We start from the raw sequence: 13485 nt of genomic DNA, 5'->3' as shown, positions 1-13485 counted from the left end.
TAGTTACACGTGCTGGACCTACCTTACTGTGAGCTGTTGCCAGGTACCCTTTCCTCACATTCAACATCTTGCAGTTCTATAACTTCCACTTTAGAGTTTCTTCTTTCACACCACACGTTAAAAGGCACGTGGGGGTCCTCGAACGGCCCATGGTCAGGCTCCTGGTGCCCCTCGTGGGAGGGGCAGCTCCCTGCCCGGGCGCCGTGGCCGTGCCGGGCGGGGTGGACGGCGACGGTCACAGAAGCCGAGGCGGTCACAGTAGTGATGGGCTGGCAGTAGGACGGTCCCGGTCCCGCCGCGCCTGCGGCCCCGCACGCCGGGCTCCTCACGGGGTGGGAACGAGCCCTGTGGCCCGAGCGGTCCCTGCTGCTGGGTCCTGAATGCCCCTCAGTAGAAATCTCAAAGGCGTCCCTGCGAGGGCGGTACGGGGGCGGCTGCGGCCCCTCCCTGCCGTCCCGTTTGGGGTGTCTGCCCTGACCCCACACCTGCTGCATGCCGGGCTCTGCACTCGACTGCAGCCCGGGGCTTGGCTGATGCCTTGCTTCTGGCTGAACCACCTGGAAGAGAGACAGATGCACAGTCATGTCTCTGACAAACCTAAGCAAACTATGCTTGCTTATATTTTACACCGAGAATAAATATAATAATGCTCTAGCTCTACAAAGGTAATGTTGTGGAATCTGCTAATTGATTTTTCCGTGTTTTTTGTCTGAAGTTATTAAAACCTGGAAAGCACGTCTTCAGGAGAACACAGGATGACAGCTGAACACATTACTGTAAGCTTCCTACATACTGGTCCACCTTTTCAAAGAGACGGATGACAAGCACTTGATCTTAACTTGTTCAACAAGCAGAATTGCTGGCATTTGGAAAAGGGTCTATTCCACGCAGGGAACATATGCAGGATGTTATCAGGGTAGTTCATATAGACTGTAGGAATCTGTTTTCTGATTTCCATAAAAAGCGTGAAGCGCAGCAGCCACATCACTCAATAAGCCGTGACCAACTTCAAATGTGGCTGTGCTTGTACCTATTTCTAGGCCTCTCCTGAACAAAACCAGATCCATATTGCAGCTCAGCATGCAACACCAGCAGGGGTAGGAGACAGAGGTTTTTCGCTTTCCTTTGAAATCGCAATTATGCCAACCCAGCAGCAAGATGCAACAAGGCCCGTGATTTGGTACAACACTTAAACTGCTTTCTTCTGGCTCTGGCAATCTTTCTCCCCAAAATGTGCTGTCACAGAGAGATATATGAGGTAGTGATCCACAAGAGCTGTGTGAAAGAGGTTGGGATCTTGTAATCTCTCCCTGAAAAGTCATCAAACAGACGGAGAGCTCTCTCTTGTGGCTGGTGTCAGCACGATGTAACAGCAGTTATACATGCCAAAGACCTCTGCTTTCATACCACCACTTTACCCCCAACTTGATTCCAAAGGAGAGGACGAGGAAAGCCTTCACTACTTGTTTACAGGTTTTGGCACAAAGTCACAAAGCACAATCAGTCAGAAATATGAAAGAGTTTTGCATGAAAACAGATTTAAATAAATCTTAAAAACCCCAAAAACAACAAAACTCTTCTTGTCCTCCTGCTGGTCCCTATGAAAGCTACTCACAGTGGATCTTGCAAAGAGAGGGTTCTCAGTGGCCTCCACTCTGACCTGGTGCCCTGGTGCCCCGGGGCCACGCGTGCCCTGGTACTGCTGCAGCTCCTCGCTGATGCCCGACACCGTGGTCTGAGAGCTGTACTCGGAGTCAGAGGAATCCGAGGCATGGTTTGTGTGCCCAGGTGGCAGAGCAAACCTCACCACACTGGGGGGTGGCTCAGGAGATGGTGTGGGCAATCTGTTCTGTCCATTGGCTGGAGAAACCTGATGATGGCAACACATTCAGTAATATTCAGCTAGCATTACCCTTCTAATCATTACTGCTTGACACAAATGTTCTCCTGTCAAATACACTCTCCGTGCCACAACAACCTAAGCAGCAGTTTCCTGGGGAATGTTTATACTGAACTGAAAAAAATCACTGAAGGAAAGAAAGGCATGGCCTCCATCCGTGGATATTCATGTAAACAGGATTACACGGACCCTTCTGGGTATTGCTGTCTCAGGAAGTGCATGTGTGTGTGTGTGTGTGTGTGTGTGCATGCACTTGCACTTAATAAATGTAAAAATCCCTCTCCCTTCAGCAAGCACTAACAGTGATTTCAGAAAATCACCTCAAATGCACAGGTATAGCATGGTTCACTGCCTATCTGTAAAGAGAGATGGACACATGTATCATAGCAATATATATGGTAATAACACACACATATACATTGCTCGAGTATGGGATAGGTCATGTGTACAGCTGGGAATTAAGAGAACACACATTGTTGTCAAAATTGTTTTACCAATACTAAAAAAACCCAAGCCCTTCTCAAATATGCCTGTGACACACAGACATGTGAAACCCAGCACACTGATTTCACTGACACGTGACAAAGATATCCCTGCGTAACACAGCGATTGTATTAACTACAGGGTAGGTAATGAATGATCAACAACCAAATATACACTTGGTATCTCTGAATCCTGGTATCTGGACTTGGGCTTTGTACTGTAAAGTCACCAACACCTAAGTGAAGCCTTCCACCCATCAAGAACGCCACGTGAGGCGGGAGGATGCAGCAGAGAGTGGGGACTGGACAGCAGGGACCTTCTGGCAGACCAGTCATGGTTACCAAGGTGTGGTCTGTGGACCACCACTGGGTATGTTGGTCCACACAGGCCTTCCTGGTGGTCTGCTCAATTAAACATTTTGAGGAATGCAACAGAGGCAACGAGGTAAGAAAGAAGAAGGTACACGTATAAAACAAACTGTCTTTTGCAAAGTATTGGGGGAAATCCTTATTTTACAAACTTGTTTGCGTATCACGTTATGCTTTTAAAAGCATAAACCTGATACTAGACTTGTATCAGGTTTGCTGATTGTGGCCTCTAAAAGAAGACTTATTAAAAAAAAAGTTTGAAAAATAGAATAATATCAACTGTGTAACAAACAGCACTTTTAATAAAAATAAAAAAAACCAAACCAAAACAACAAAACCAACCAAACACCCCCCCAAAACCCCCTACATCAAGAAACTAAATCCAAGAGAATTTAAGAAAAGTTTCTAAAAAAGGGGAGTGATCGGGAGAGATAGGGCTGCAGACACAGTATTATTTCTTCTGTTCCCCATTAATTTTACTGACCTCAGGGTATGGTCCAAAGAATGAAAGAAGAACAGGAAGCAGCACCAATCCATTGAGAACTCCCAGAATGGTTAAGATTGCCAAAACAGCAAAGAAATACCTGTAGTACAGTTCAAGGGTTTGGGGGAGAGAATAGCCACAAGTACTGTTAGAAATAGGGGATTACAAATTATTCCTACACATGTTAAACTAATATATATACTAAATTTAATCCAATATATTACTCACATTGCAGTAAATAATTATATCTCTGTGTGAAAAGTGATATAGGGTTTTTACCTTTTGAATTAGAGAAGCTACATTCCGCAAAGTGTTAGTTGAGAAAGGAAAGAAAAAAATTATGTTTGTTAATTTCCCAAAATCTGGAAGCATGTAATGTTACTTATGAATGTGTTACACAAACACAAAAATATGGAATGTGCAAGGAATAGCTGAATGGATTGAAAGCACAAATACAATGAAAAGGGGCCCCCATTAGTGAAAACCCAGCAGAAGCAAACAAATGAAGTGAAGGGTGTAGAATTTAAACAATTTAGTCTAGAAGGAAAAGAAGCTCTCTTCTCCCAGCAGTTAATCCACTGTGAAATGCTTCTGCAACTTACAGCAGAATGTCTAATTAAATCTACAGTATATCAGGTAAGGGTTTTACTCGCCGTTCATTAATCACAACTTAACGCCTCAAATTCTGTGAGTTCCAGTTTTACCAAATAGCTTGAATTGCAACCCTTTTACAACACAGGCACCCGCTTTCTGCAAAGAAAATGCCCATTCTATAGTAAGCTTCAGCATTGTACTGAGTAAGAGTGCTCCACAATGGCAGAGCTGCATTGCAGGCTAATCTTTTGTTGAACAATTTAGCATCTCTGAATACTCTTGTTTTGCGTCAGCCAATTCAAACATAAAGGCTGAAATACTATGGAAGAAGAGAAAAGTGCACAAGTAGTTGTCCTTTCCCACCACTGAGGGCTAAGGTCTGGGATCCTTCATGAATACCAAGGTAAACCTGTCAGTGAAAGGAAAGCCTTGCTAGTTGGTATTCGGCACAGCTGGGGCTCAGACTAAACTTAAGGCTGCGTTGTAACTAATGATTTCAAAGGCTCACTCTTGGTAAATTCCTGGAGGAGAAGGCAAAGGAGAAGAACAGAGGGCAAGTTTGCTACTAATGGGTCTACTGATTACATTGTCTAGCTGGCAACAAACTTTACTGCCTCCCTGTTTCCACATCTGATCAAATATATCAGACTCCTGTAAAACTATAAATATCCTGCTATTGTAAACATCTGGGAATTTCTGATCTGCATTAGCAAAAATCAGCAAGCCAATCTATTCTACTAACATAAACCACCAGAACTTTACACTGGGACACAGATCAGCTACAGACATTAAAAACATTTGCATCTCATCCATCTAGTGTTAGAATAAACAGGACGATTATAGCCTTGACCACTTGGTGTATACAATGTCTGTTAATTTACTTAATCTTCCAACATTGCTGGACTAATCTATCGCTTTCCGGAAGTTTGGGATCTTCTTTGCCCACTATAACAATGCTCAGACTCCCCAGAGTTTATTTTATTTTATTTTTTAAGCAAGGCAAACTGAAGTCAGATTGTGCTATAAAATGAGAAACCGATGGCCAAAAAAAGTAAAATAACGTAAGTTGAAAGGGTCATTTTATAAACTGAGAGAACATCCAATCCAAATTTGGTGTGAAGGGCCCCTACAATCTTCCTTTTGCTATGACAGAAGAATACGCTTGCCAAAATCTTGTCTGTTAAGTAGGGAAGTAGCACACCAAATGCCCCTTTAAGTTCAGGTTAAATCTATCAGTAACTTGTATGTGAAAATGTTCCAGCCCTTACAAGATCAGGTCCTAAAAGAATAATTCTACTTCTTCAATATCAATAAAATAAAGTAAAAATTACTGACTTGGGAAAAAAAAAATCTCTTTCAGGACATGCAGTATCTGTATAGTAATAATCCTCATGTAGGTTTCATGAGACCAAACTGCAATCTGCCTTCTTTCTTCAAATCTCATTCACACATAAACAAAAAGCTTGATGAGATTTAGCAGTCATTCTCTGAGTTCCTGCCCCTGACATTTTGTTGTTCTTGTTGTCAAATGGATGTCAGCTAAGTCTAGTCATCCATCCAGCTTACGTCCACCTAAGCAGCTAAGCCATCTTTTAGAGCATTTTTATTTGGCCCAGTTTTACCTCGGTTCCATTTTAGGGCTTGGATTATTTTTTTGTGTGTGTGCGCTGTAGTTTACCACAAAAGAGCCTTGTGTTACCTCTAAGATTAGCCACTTTGCAGAGCTCCACAGGTTGTTTGGAATAGAATAGGATCTGTTTCATTGCACTTCTCATATTCCCCTCAAAGAAAAACTTGCTTTCCTCTCTATTTGACAAATTCACATTCTTAATTAAATTCACAAGAAACAGTCTGCTCGTAGTTCTAAACAGAAGGGTCTTCAGGTTCAGTATGAAGTTCTGTGTTCATATTTATGGTTCCCCAGCTCCCAAACAGGGCCTTTTTCCCCCCCTCTCTCTTTTCCTCATTATATTTACCTTGCATAATGACAGAAGGGGAAGGCCCTGAGAGAGTCACTCGCAGCGCAGTTGAATGTTTGTAGGTTCACATGTCCTTTGCACACAAATTCCTGGGCATACAAGAAGTCTGGAGGACCTCCATGTTAAAGGTCAGACCCAGCTAATATGGGACAATATCAGATGATTTGAACTAACTCAACCCAGAATTAGCAAACTTTTGAAAGAGGGACACTTTTGCATTCTTTCATGCTGAGTGTCAGATTTTCCTGGAACAGATTTTAACGCCAGCAGTGGAAACACTACCATGTCTAGCACGTAACAAGGAGTTAATAAAACAGAGGGAAAGCAGGACCATGATGTAAGCATGCTTGACACACCATGCATAGTAATAAAATGACAGATTTGCTGAAATGACTTAAAAATTAAAAGCATACTTATTTTTATTTTAAAAGTAAGTTGACACACACAGATGCTTTACCTGACAATGAAATCAAACTCTGACCCTGCAAGCATTAACACCCCAAGCAGAGTGGACACAGCCCCGTCCAGCACTGGTGCAAACATGTGTTCCAAGGCCAGGACAGCCCTGTGGTTCCTGTCTCCCATGGCAGTTAAAAATGCCTGCAAAACAAAGGAGTCCATTTCCTTAGACAGACACGTACAACCTTCCAGAAAGCCTCTCTCATGGCATGCACAGTTTTGCATCAGTTAATTACTCTGCACTACACAGTTTATCACAGTTATCTCTGTGGCTGGCTGACCCCTGCAGGGAGGCCTTGTCCTGCAGTCACACACAGCTGCTGCTCCAGCCACAGGACCAGAGAAGCATCGACGGCACAGTCAGACCAGACCGCAGCAATGCTTTTGGAAGCAATGTCTGCCTGCACCAGTACCCTTCTGCCTCCAACTCTGCTCACTTCCACCTGCCAAGAATTCATGTCATGTGAAAGCACTTCAGGTGTCACGACTGCAGGGTTGCTCCTCTCACCTTTGTGGGGCCACAACTTTCCACAGGTTCCACAACTTTTTTAAACACTTCTACTTCACTCAAAATGAACGTTTTTGCAACTTCTACTACTTCAAAGCTGGCAGGTCCATACACACAAAATTGCCTCAGGAATAGTGCTGCACGTGGTAGTTCCTGAGCAACAGTCTGACTAGTGAAGTGCCTTTATCCTTCCATCCTCTTAGTGAACAAGCTGCATCAAGAACGCTCAAATAATGTTGTTTGTTACGTATTTGTCTACTCTGCGTATGATGTAATGGTTCAAGAAAACAAGAACCTGGCTGATCTTCTTCCTGTGATTTGTAAGGGCTCTCTTTGGCAAGTTCTCTACTGCCCATTAAGACATGAGCTGAAGCAGCTATCTTCCTCTCAGTCCTGGAATTGAATTCTCTCTTCTCTAGAATTTGCAGAATTAAAAAAAAACAAGGCCACAATTCACAAGCCATAGGAGAGAACTGACCCACAAGTGGGTTGTGAATAATTTTTAAACTCAAATTCTGTATCAACAGTTCCAGCATTGCCTATTTTGTTTATGCAACACTGATTTGACTGTTTATATGTTTCCAAGTTTTTGACTTCAGTTTCAATGTGAGAAAAGCACCATTTTTAGTTTGCTTGGCATTTTAGCTTCAGCCACAGGTGACCTGTAAAATCCTATAAATTAAATTATTTTCATTTCATTAGTTTATGGCAATAAACTTCCCACTTAGAAACAACTGCTTTGTCCTTTTTTTACTCCAGTTTTCCTGTTTTAAATCTTCAATGCTAAGAAACTGTCATTTCTTCCTTCCTCTTCTACACCATGATTTTTTGACATGTCTTGTACTATTCCAAGTCCTAGCAAACTCATTTACTTCCAACAGCCTAACCATCCATGGCAGCAGGTGAAAAAAAGATGTCATTACTTCATGGATCCAATTCCTCCTCTTTAACCTAACATTATTTTCCCTATGATTTTTCTTAAAATTATTTTTTTCATCCTGCTATTTTGTGTGCTCTAACTCTGCACATCATCTACACCAGTAGACAAACAGTAGAAAACTCTTTTCCTACAGACTGCATGTTTGTGCCCACTATTAATAGCTGATGACTTCTAAAAAGAAGGTGCAGGTTTTACAGCTGGAAAATTAATCCAAATATGTTCACATTCTAGTGGTCTAGAAATATCAAATGACACTGTATCTGATTTTGAAAATCTCCTTTAAAGGTTTCTCTTTCACAAGATACAGAATCTACATGCAAAAGAGGACAAAAAGCTACCTAGCACTGAGGCAATAACAGTAAGGCTGCAGACAAGGATCATGAGAGTCTCGACTGAAGTAAGGTGATTTAAGATCTCTGTTTTGTCTGTATAATTGCCTCAATCAGACAGGTGGGTATCACAGGTAATGTATCCTCTCTTATTTCCTGGGAGACTGACTCTGTAGTTAGGAACTACTCATCAAGATCAATTCTGTTCCATCAAGACAAACAGAAGGGCACACAAAACTGTGACCATATTCCTTCTTAGAATCATGCCACTGACATGCAACTTAGACCAAGTAAGGATTTGTGACCCAAATATTGCCACCATTTTATTTTAAAACGTTTTTTTAAAATGTTTCTTGACTTTACATACCAAAGCAACGTGAACAGTGAATTCCACGCCAATACCAACAGAAGCAATCAGGATAACCACAGGCACTGCACTCAGCTTTATTCCAATTAGACCCATCATGCCAAACAGCTCCACAGTCATCAGAGCCAGCACCACCACCTAGATGATTTCAAGCATCTGTTAGCAACTTCTTATACTCCAGGCAAAGGAAAAGAAAGATATTTCAAAACATGGTGACTGTAAGACATATTCCTCAAAGCCATCCTGTATTCCCAAAGACAAGCTGCTTTTGCTTGTTTCATTTTGCTCAAAGCCAATACACTGCTGAAGAGCCAGTCTAAATTACACTCCTAAGAACTACTTAACTGATCAAGCCTCAGTTTTATAATGGACTTGATCTGAAAAACCATTTCTTCCTCCTTATCATGGATACACCTCAAAAACATACATTTTCTCTTTTTCATCTGTCTCTCAGACAATCCTTCCAGAAAAAGTAACTTTGAACTACCTGTATTTGAACTCTTTTTTGTATAACTGCAAATTTAAGTGAGGATGACTTTTCAGTAGGTTTTAAAGCCCAGAAAAAAGTGAATGCCACAATCAGCTGACGAGTCTCAGGTTACAGAGGGGCTCTGAGCTTTTAAGATATTTGGGGGGACTGACATGGACAAAGTGGACAGTCAAATCTAAAGGAAAGCTTTTATTTTTCTTTCATCTACGTTGTAAAATAAAAAAATTGAGGAAAAGGGAGGGGAGGAAATCTGGAGAATCAACTTTAAAAGTTGCTAAAGCCAAGCAGGAAAAAAAAGATAGACATATTTATAAAAGCAATGGTGGACTCTGAAAATAAATGCCTTTTCCAAGGGTAAAAAGTATGCACTACAATAAATGATTTTATAAGTTAATGAATCAAGCATAATAACATAAATTGCTTGATTAAGTGCTATAAAAAATATTCTAGACTAAACATTTACCTTTTAACATACCTGTCATATAAATGTACATTACAAAAACTAGTAACTGTTTTATGCTTTTCTACTTCTGGCGTTTTATAAACCATATGATAGTTTATGGAATTTAAACATAGGAACATCATCATTCAATTTAACTTGAATGTTTACTGAGAGGCTTACGGTGCCTTGCAGAAAGCATAGGGGAGTATTCTCTTCACTTTATAGTTTTATGCTCCTTCTCCTGTGATAGCTCAGTTACACTCTTTCCACAGTACTGTACAACAGAACCATTGCAGTGCTTTCCAGAAAGACTGCATTCAGAAATCAGGGAGGGAATTTACGGGCAACTTAGTCACAAGCAGCTGCCTTGAAAAATAACTGTGTCCGACAAAAGGGGAGAGGGAATACAGAATCAGAAATTACTTTAATGAAGTTCCTAATTTTCCTCTGTGTCTTTATTTCTCATGTTAGCGTGCACGTGGGCGAGGGCAAAAGTTTATGTACCTTTCTAAGAAACCTTTAAAGTTGCAAAAAAGGTGGCCAGAAGATTAAGGTTATTAAGGTTTATACCTTTAGCATGAACCCTACACCCCCTCAAGTTGAATAAATATATAATGAATGATGCAATACACATACTCCACCAGAAGCCCAGACATAAACAAAACCTTCCCGGCTACAGCAAGAGCTATGCTGAAAGGAATTTGACTTCAACAAAGACCCTTATAATAAACTTACAATGATCCCAGCTGTCCAGGGGTTCAGGAGGAAGAGGGCACACACCAGAAACGTGCAAGCCAAAACCACGCTAATGGATAAGAGGAGCCAGTGGCGAAGGCCAATGTACTGCTCCCAGAAGAGGAACGGGTACCCGTTGGGGTAGCTGGAGATGCCCAGGCTGGTGTAGTTACTGCAGATGGCTCTCACTTTCTCAATAGCCTCCACAAAGTCAGAAGTTTCACGCAATCCATTGAGGTAGAAAGGGAACTGAGCGTACTCGATGGGCTCAGCTGCTGGAACTGGACAAGTGACAGGAGTGTTAAAATGTGCATTTGGGGAGAAGATACACAGAGAGTGTGGTTAACAAAACACTTTATTCTCCATAGCAAAATGATTAAAGGTGGTGAATTTAAATGTTACTTCTTTGGAATGAGTGGCATTTTTAAAACTCCCCAAAACATTGAAACCAGAAGCAGTACATGAGGTTACCACATTTTATCATGCAGTGCAATGGGATGAATACAGCCCGCATCAAATCCCCAGACTATTATATATAATTTAACAGATATCTTTCAATACATGTATTTAATCCTCATTAGTGTTACAGTGGTTTTTACTGAATACCTGGCCAAAAATCTCTCTCTGCAATATCAAGTAGACCATTTAAACATTTTATCCAAATGCTCCTCTTTTATGCCAATGCTGTTGCTTTGAAATCAAAGGTCATTTCCCTGAGATTAACTGAGGTCCACTGACACAAAACTAGAGAAAAATTAGGCTTGATCAGGTTGATTTTAAGATTTCCACTGAATATTTTGAAAGTCAGATTAGGAAATCTGTGTTCTGTTACTGATGGAAATTACTGGGGAAAAAAACTAATACCAGAGTAATGCTTTACTGAGGAAAAACATACCTTTTCATCCTTTAATAATTTGACACACCAACACTCTCCATACTTTTTTTGAGCGTAATGCCAAGTGTACTCTGTGACAAATAAAAAACCCCTTCTACAACAAGCATTTGGTTACTGTCGCTGTGTGTTCCAGACCCCGCAGGGTCATTCAGCTGACTTGCTTAACATGATTTGCCCTATTATAATCTCAGCTATAAATTTTCATTAAGACAGGACTTGGCTGACTGCCACAAAGCTCTAGGGTTTGGATACATGGAAGCATGGCTGGCTGGTTATCCAAGAGCACCAGTTGTCCCCCCTCTGCACCCTCTCCCTTTCCCCACTGGTGTCCAACCAGCAATCCTCCCAGCAAACTGAAAGCTGAAGCAAAGCAATGAGAACTGGTACTGGTGCTCAGGAAAACAGTGAATGACATGAAGTGGGACTTCTCCCCTAATTTAGTAGCTCTTGAACTGTATCAGTGCTGGTAGCTCAGCATGTGAGTCACCTTGATAAAGACTTCTTAGGTATTAAGGATTGAGGGCAAACATGATAGAACCTCAGTGATGAAATTTCAGAATTACTTAGGCAGGAGTTTCATGCAAACTCCAAGCCTCTCTCACAGACAGAACTATCAGGTGACACTAAAAAAAACAATGTTCACTATAAAATTTTAGAGCATTTTTGCAACATGTTAAAACCCTGCTGTGGTGCCAGAGCTGCAATGGTGCTTGGATCCCCTAAGACTACAGAGTAACACCACAGAATCATAGAATCAGCTGGGTTGGAAGGGACCTCCAGGATCAAGTCCAACCCTTGATCCAACCCCGCTGTGGTTCCCAGCCCATGGCACTGATGCCACATCCAGTCTCATCTTAAAAATCTCCACCCCTTCCCTGGGCAGCCCATTCCAATGCCTGATTACCCTCCCTGGAAAGAAATTCTTCCTGACATCCAACCTACCCCTCCCCTGGCACAGCTGAAGACCCAGCCCTCTTGTCTTGCTGAGAGTTGCCTGGGAAAAGAGACCAACCCCCCCCGGCTCCCCCCTCCTGTCAGGGAGTTGCAGAGAGTGAGGAGGTCTCCCCTGAGCCTCCTCTTCTCCAGGCTGAGCCCCCCCAGCGCCCTCAGCCTCTCCTCACAGCACTTGTGCTCCAGTCCCTTCCCCAGCCTCGTTGCTCTCCTCTGGCCCTGCTCCAGCCCCTCCATGTCCTTCCTGAGCTGAGGGCCCAGAGCTGGACACAGCACTCCAGGGGTGGCCTCCCCAGTGCTGAGTCCAGGGCAAGAATCACTTCCTTGGCCCTGTTGGCCACCCTGTTCCTGAGCCAGGCCAGGATCCATTGGCCTTCTTGTCCCCCTGGGCACACTCTGGCTCCTGTTCAGCTTCCTTCCATGTGCTGTCCTGCTTATTCTGAGCCCTGTGCAGCACCAGCCAGCTGCAGGGTAACTGGTGGCTGAAGGAGCAGTGGGGACACTCACACAAGCTGTCAGACACAAAGATGAAGGGGTACTCACTCCTCAGCCGTGTCTCTGGCATGTAGTCTGCCTTGTCATGGACCCACTCCGGGCAGTGGGGGCGGATGTTGGCCTGGGAAGCAGCATAGGCCACGGGGTCATTGCTGACCCAGGCTGTCAGGTAGATGTAGAAAGCATTTGGGTTAATGATTCCATCTGCATCCACCAGACGCTGTTTAGTCAACTGCAAAATGGAAAAAAAAAGTTGGAAGCCTTTCAGAATGAGTTTTTCTTTCGGGGGTTTTGCCATAATGCTTTCAACAAACAGCCTGGGGATGCAACACATATAGGACGCAAGAGAACACAAATCTTCACTTGAAGTGACTTATCAGTAAACTATTGTTTAACAATAAAAGCAAAATCTCAAAAAATTAGCCACAGTAACAGTGGCTAATTTATAAATTAGTACTCATGTAATATTTACAATAACCACTAAATCAGCAGATGGATCCAGAATAGACTAAATCAATTAAATCCAAATTCTGAAAGACTGCAGCCAAGAGTAAAAAACAACCATGTTGAAGAAACATATTTAAAGACATGGAAAGAAAACCTGGCAAGAGTCCCTATACATGTCTGTGTGCAGTTAACCTCTGTTGTTAACACTGAGGGAAATGCCACCCAGTAAATGGAGGAGAGCTATAAAAATAAAACAACATCTGTATAAATTTTGCTAACACTTGCCTCCTATGACCTATGTATTCAGAAAATGCCCAGCATCATGAAAGCAGACAAGTGCCCTGTGTTATTTGGGTCACTGTGGGCAGATATATCCGTGGGGTAAACAGCAGTGGTACGCTTCCAGGGTTCTGTTAGCCAAATCCTGCACAGCTAGAGCTCTGACAGAGGACTCTGTGGGTGAAAAGTATTACTGGTGGGTTTTGTTTTGTTTATTTAAAATTCTGGCTCAGCTCCAGTTCCAGGTCTTTTTAATGAAATGAAAAACAACAGTGACAGCAGTAAAAAAAAAAAAAAAAAAAAAAAAAAAGTTGGATTCCAAGGATCTGGATTCAATTAG

General features: G+C 42.4%; 1 protein-coding gene across 5 annotated transcripts in view; it reads right to left on the bottom strand.

Moving 5' to 3' along the window:
• PTCH1 (patched 1) overlaps positions 1–13485 on the bottom strand; it is a 75947-nt gene that overhangs the window by 4830 nt on the left and 57632 nt on the right. For 3 of the 5 annotated variants that reach the window (XM_039381672.1, XM_027723317.2, XM_039381673.1), the window contains exons 17-23: positions 12468–12651; positions 10079–10359; positions 8412–8549; positions 6266–6408; positions 3236–3335; positions 1616–1870; positions 23–557 (exon numbers count right to left, since the gene is read on the bottom strand). In XM_039381672.1, coding sequence (XP_039237606.1) covers positions 24–557; positions 1616–1870; positions 3236–3335; positions 6266–6408; positions 8412–8549; positions 10079–10359; positions 12468–12651 — 1635 coding nt within the window. In that variant the 3' untranslated portion in view covers position 23. Of the gene's footprint in view, positions 1–22; positions 558–1615; positions 1871–3235; positions 3336–3514; positions 3532–6265; positions 6409–8411; positions 8550–10078; positions 10360–12467; positions 12652–13485 lie in introns of those variants that run through there. The other 2 variants (XM_027723318.2, XM_027723319.2) reach the window with 2 other exon arrangements.

This window comes from Pipra filicauda, unplaced genomic scaffold, assembly GCF_003945595.2.
Source record: "Pipra filicauda isolate LSUMZ 115617 unplaced genomic scaffold, ASM394559v2 scaffold236_size1216567_pilon, whole genome shotgun sequence".
Classification (NCBI taxonomy): domain Eukaryota; kingdom Metazoa; phylum Chordata; class Aves; order Passeriformes; family Pipridae; genus Pipra; species Pipra filicauda.
This window is presented reverse-complemented; position numbering and strand designations above follow the sequence as displayed.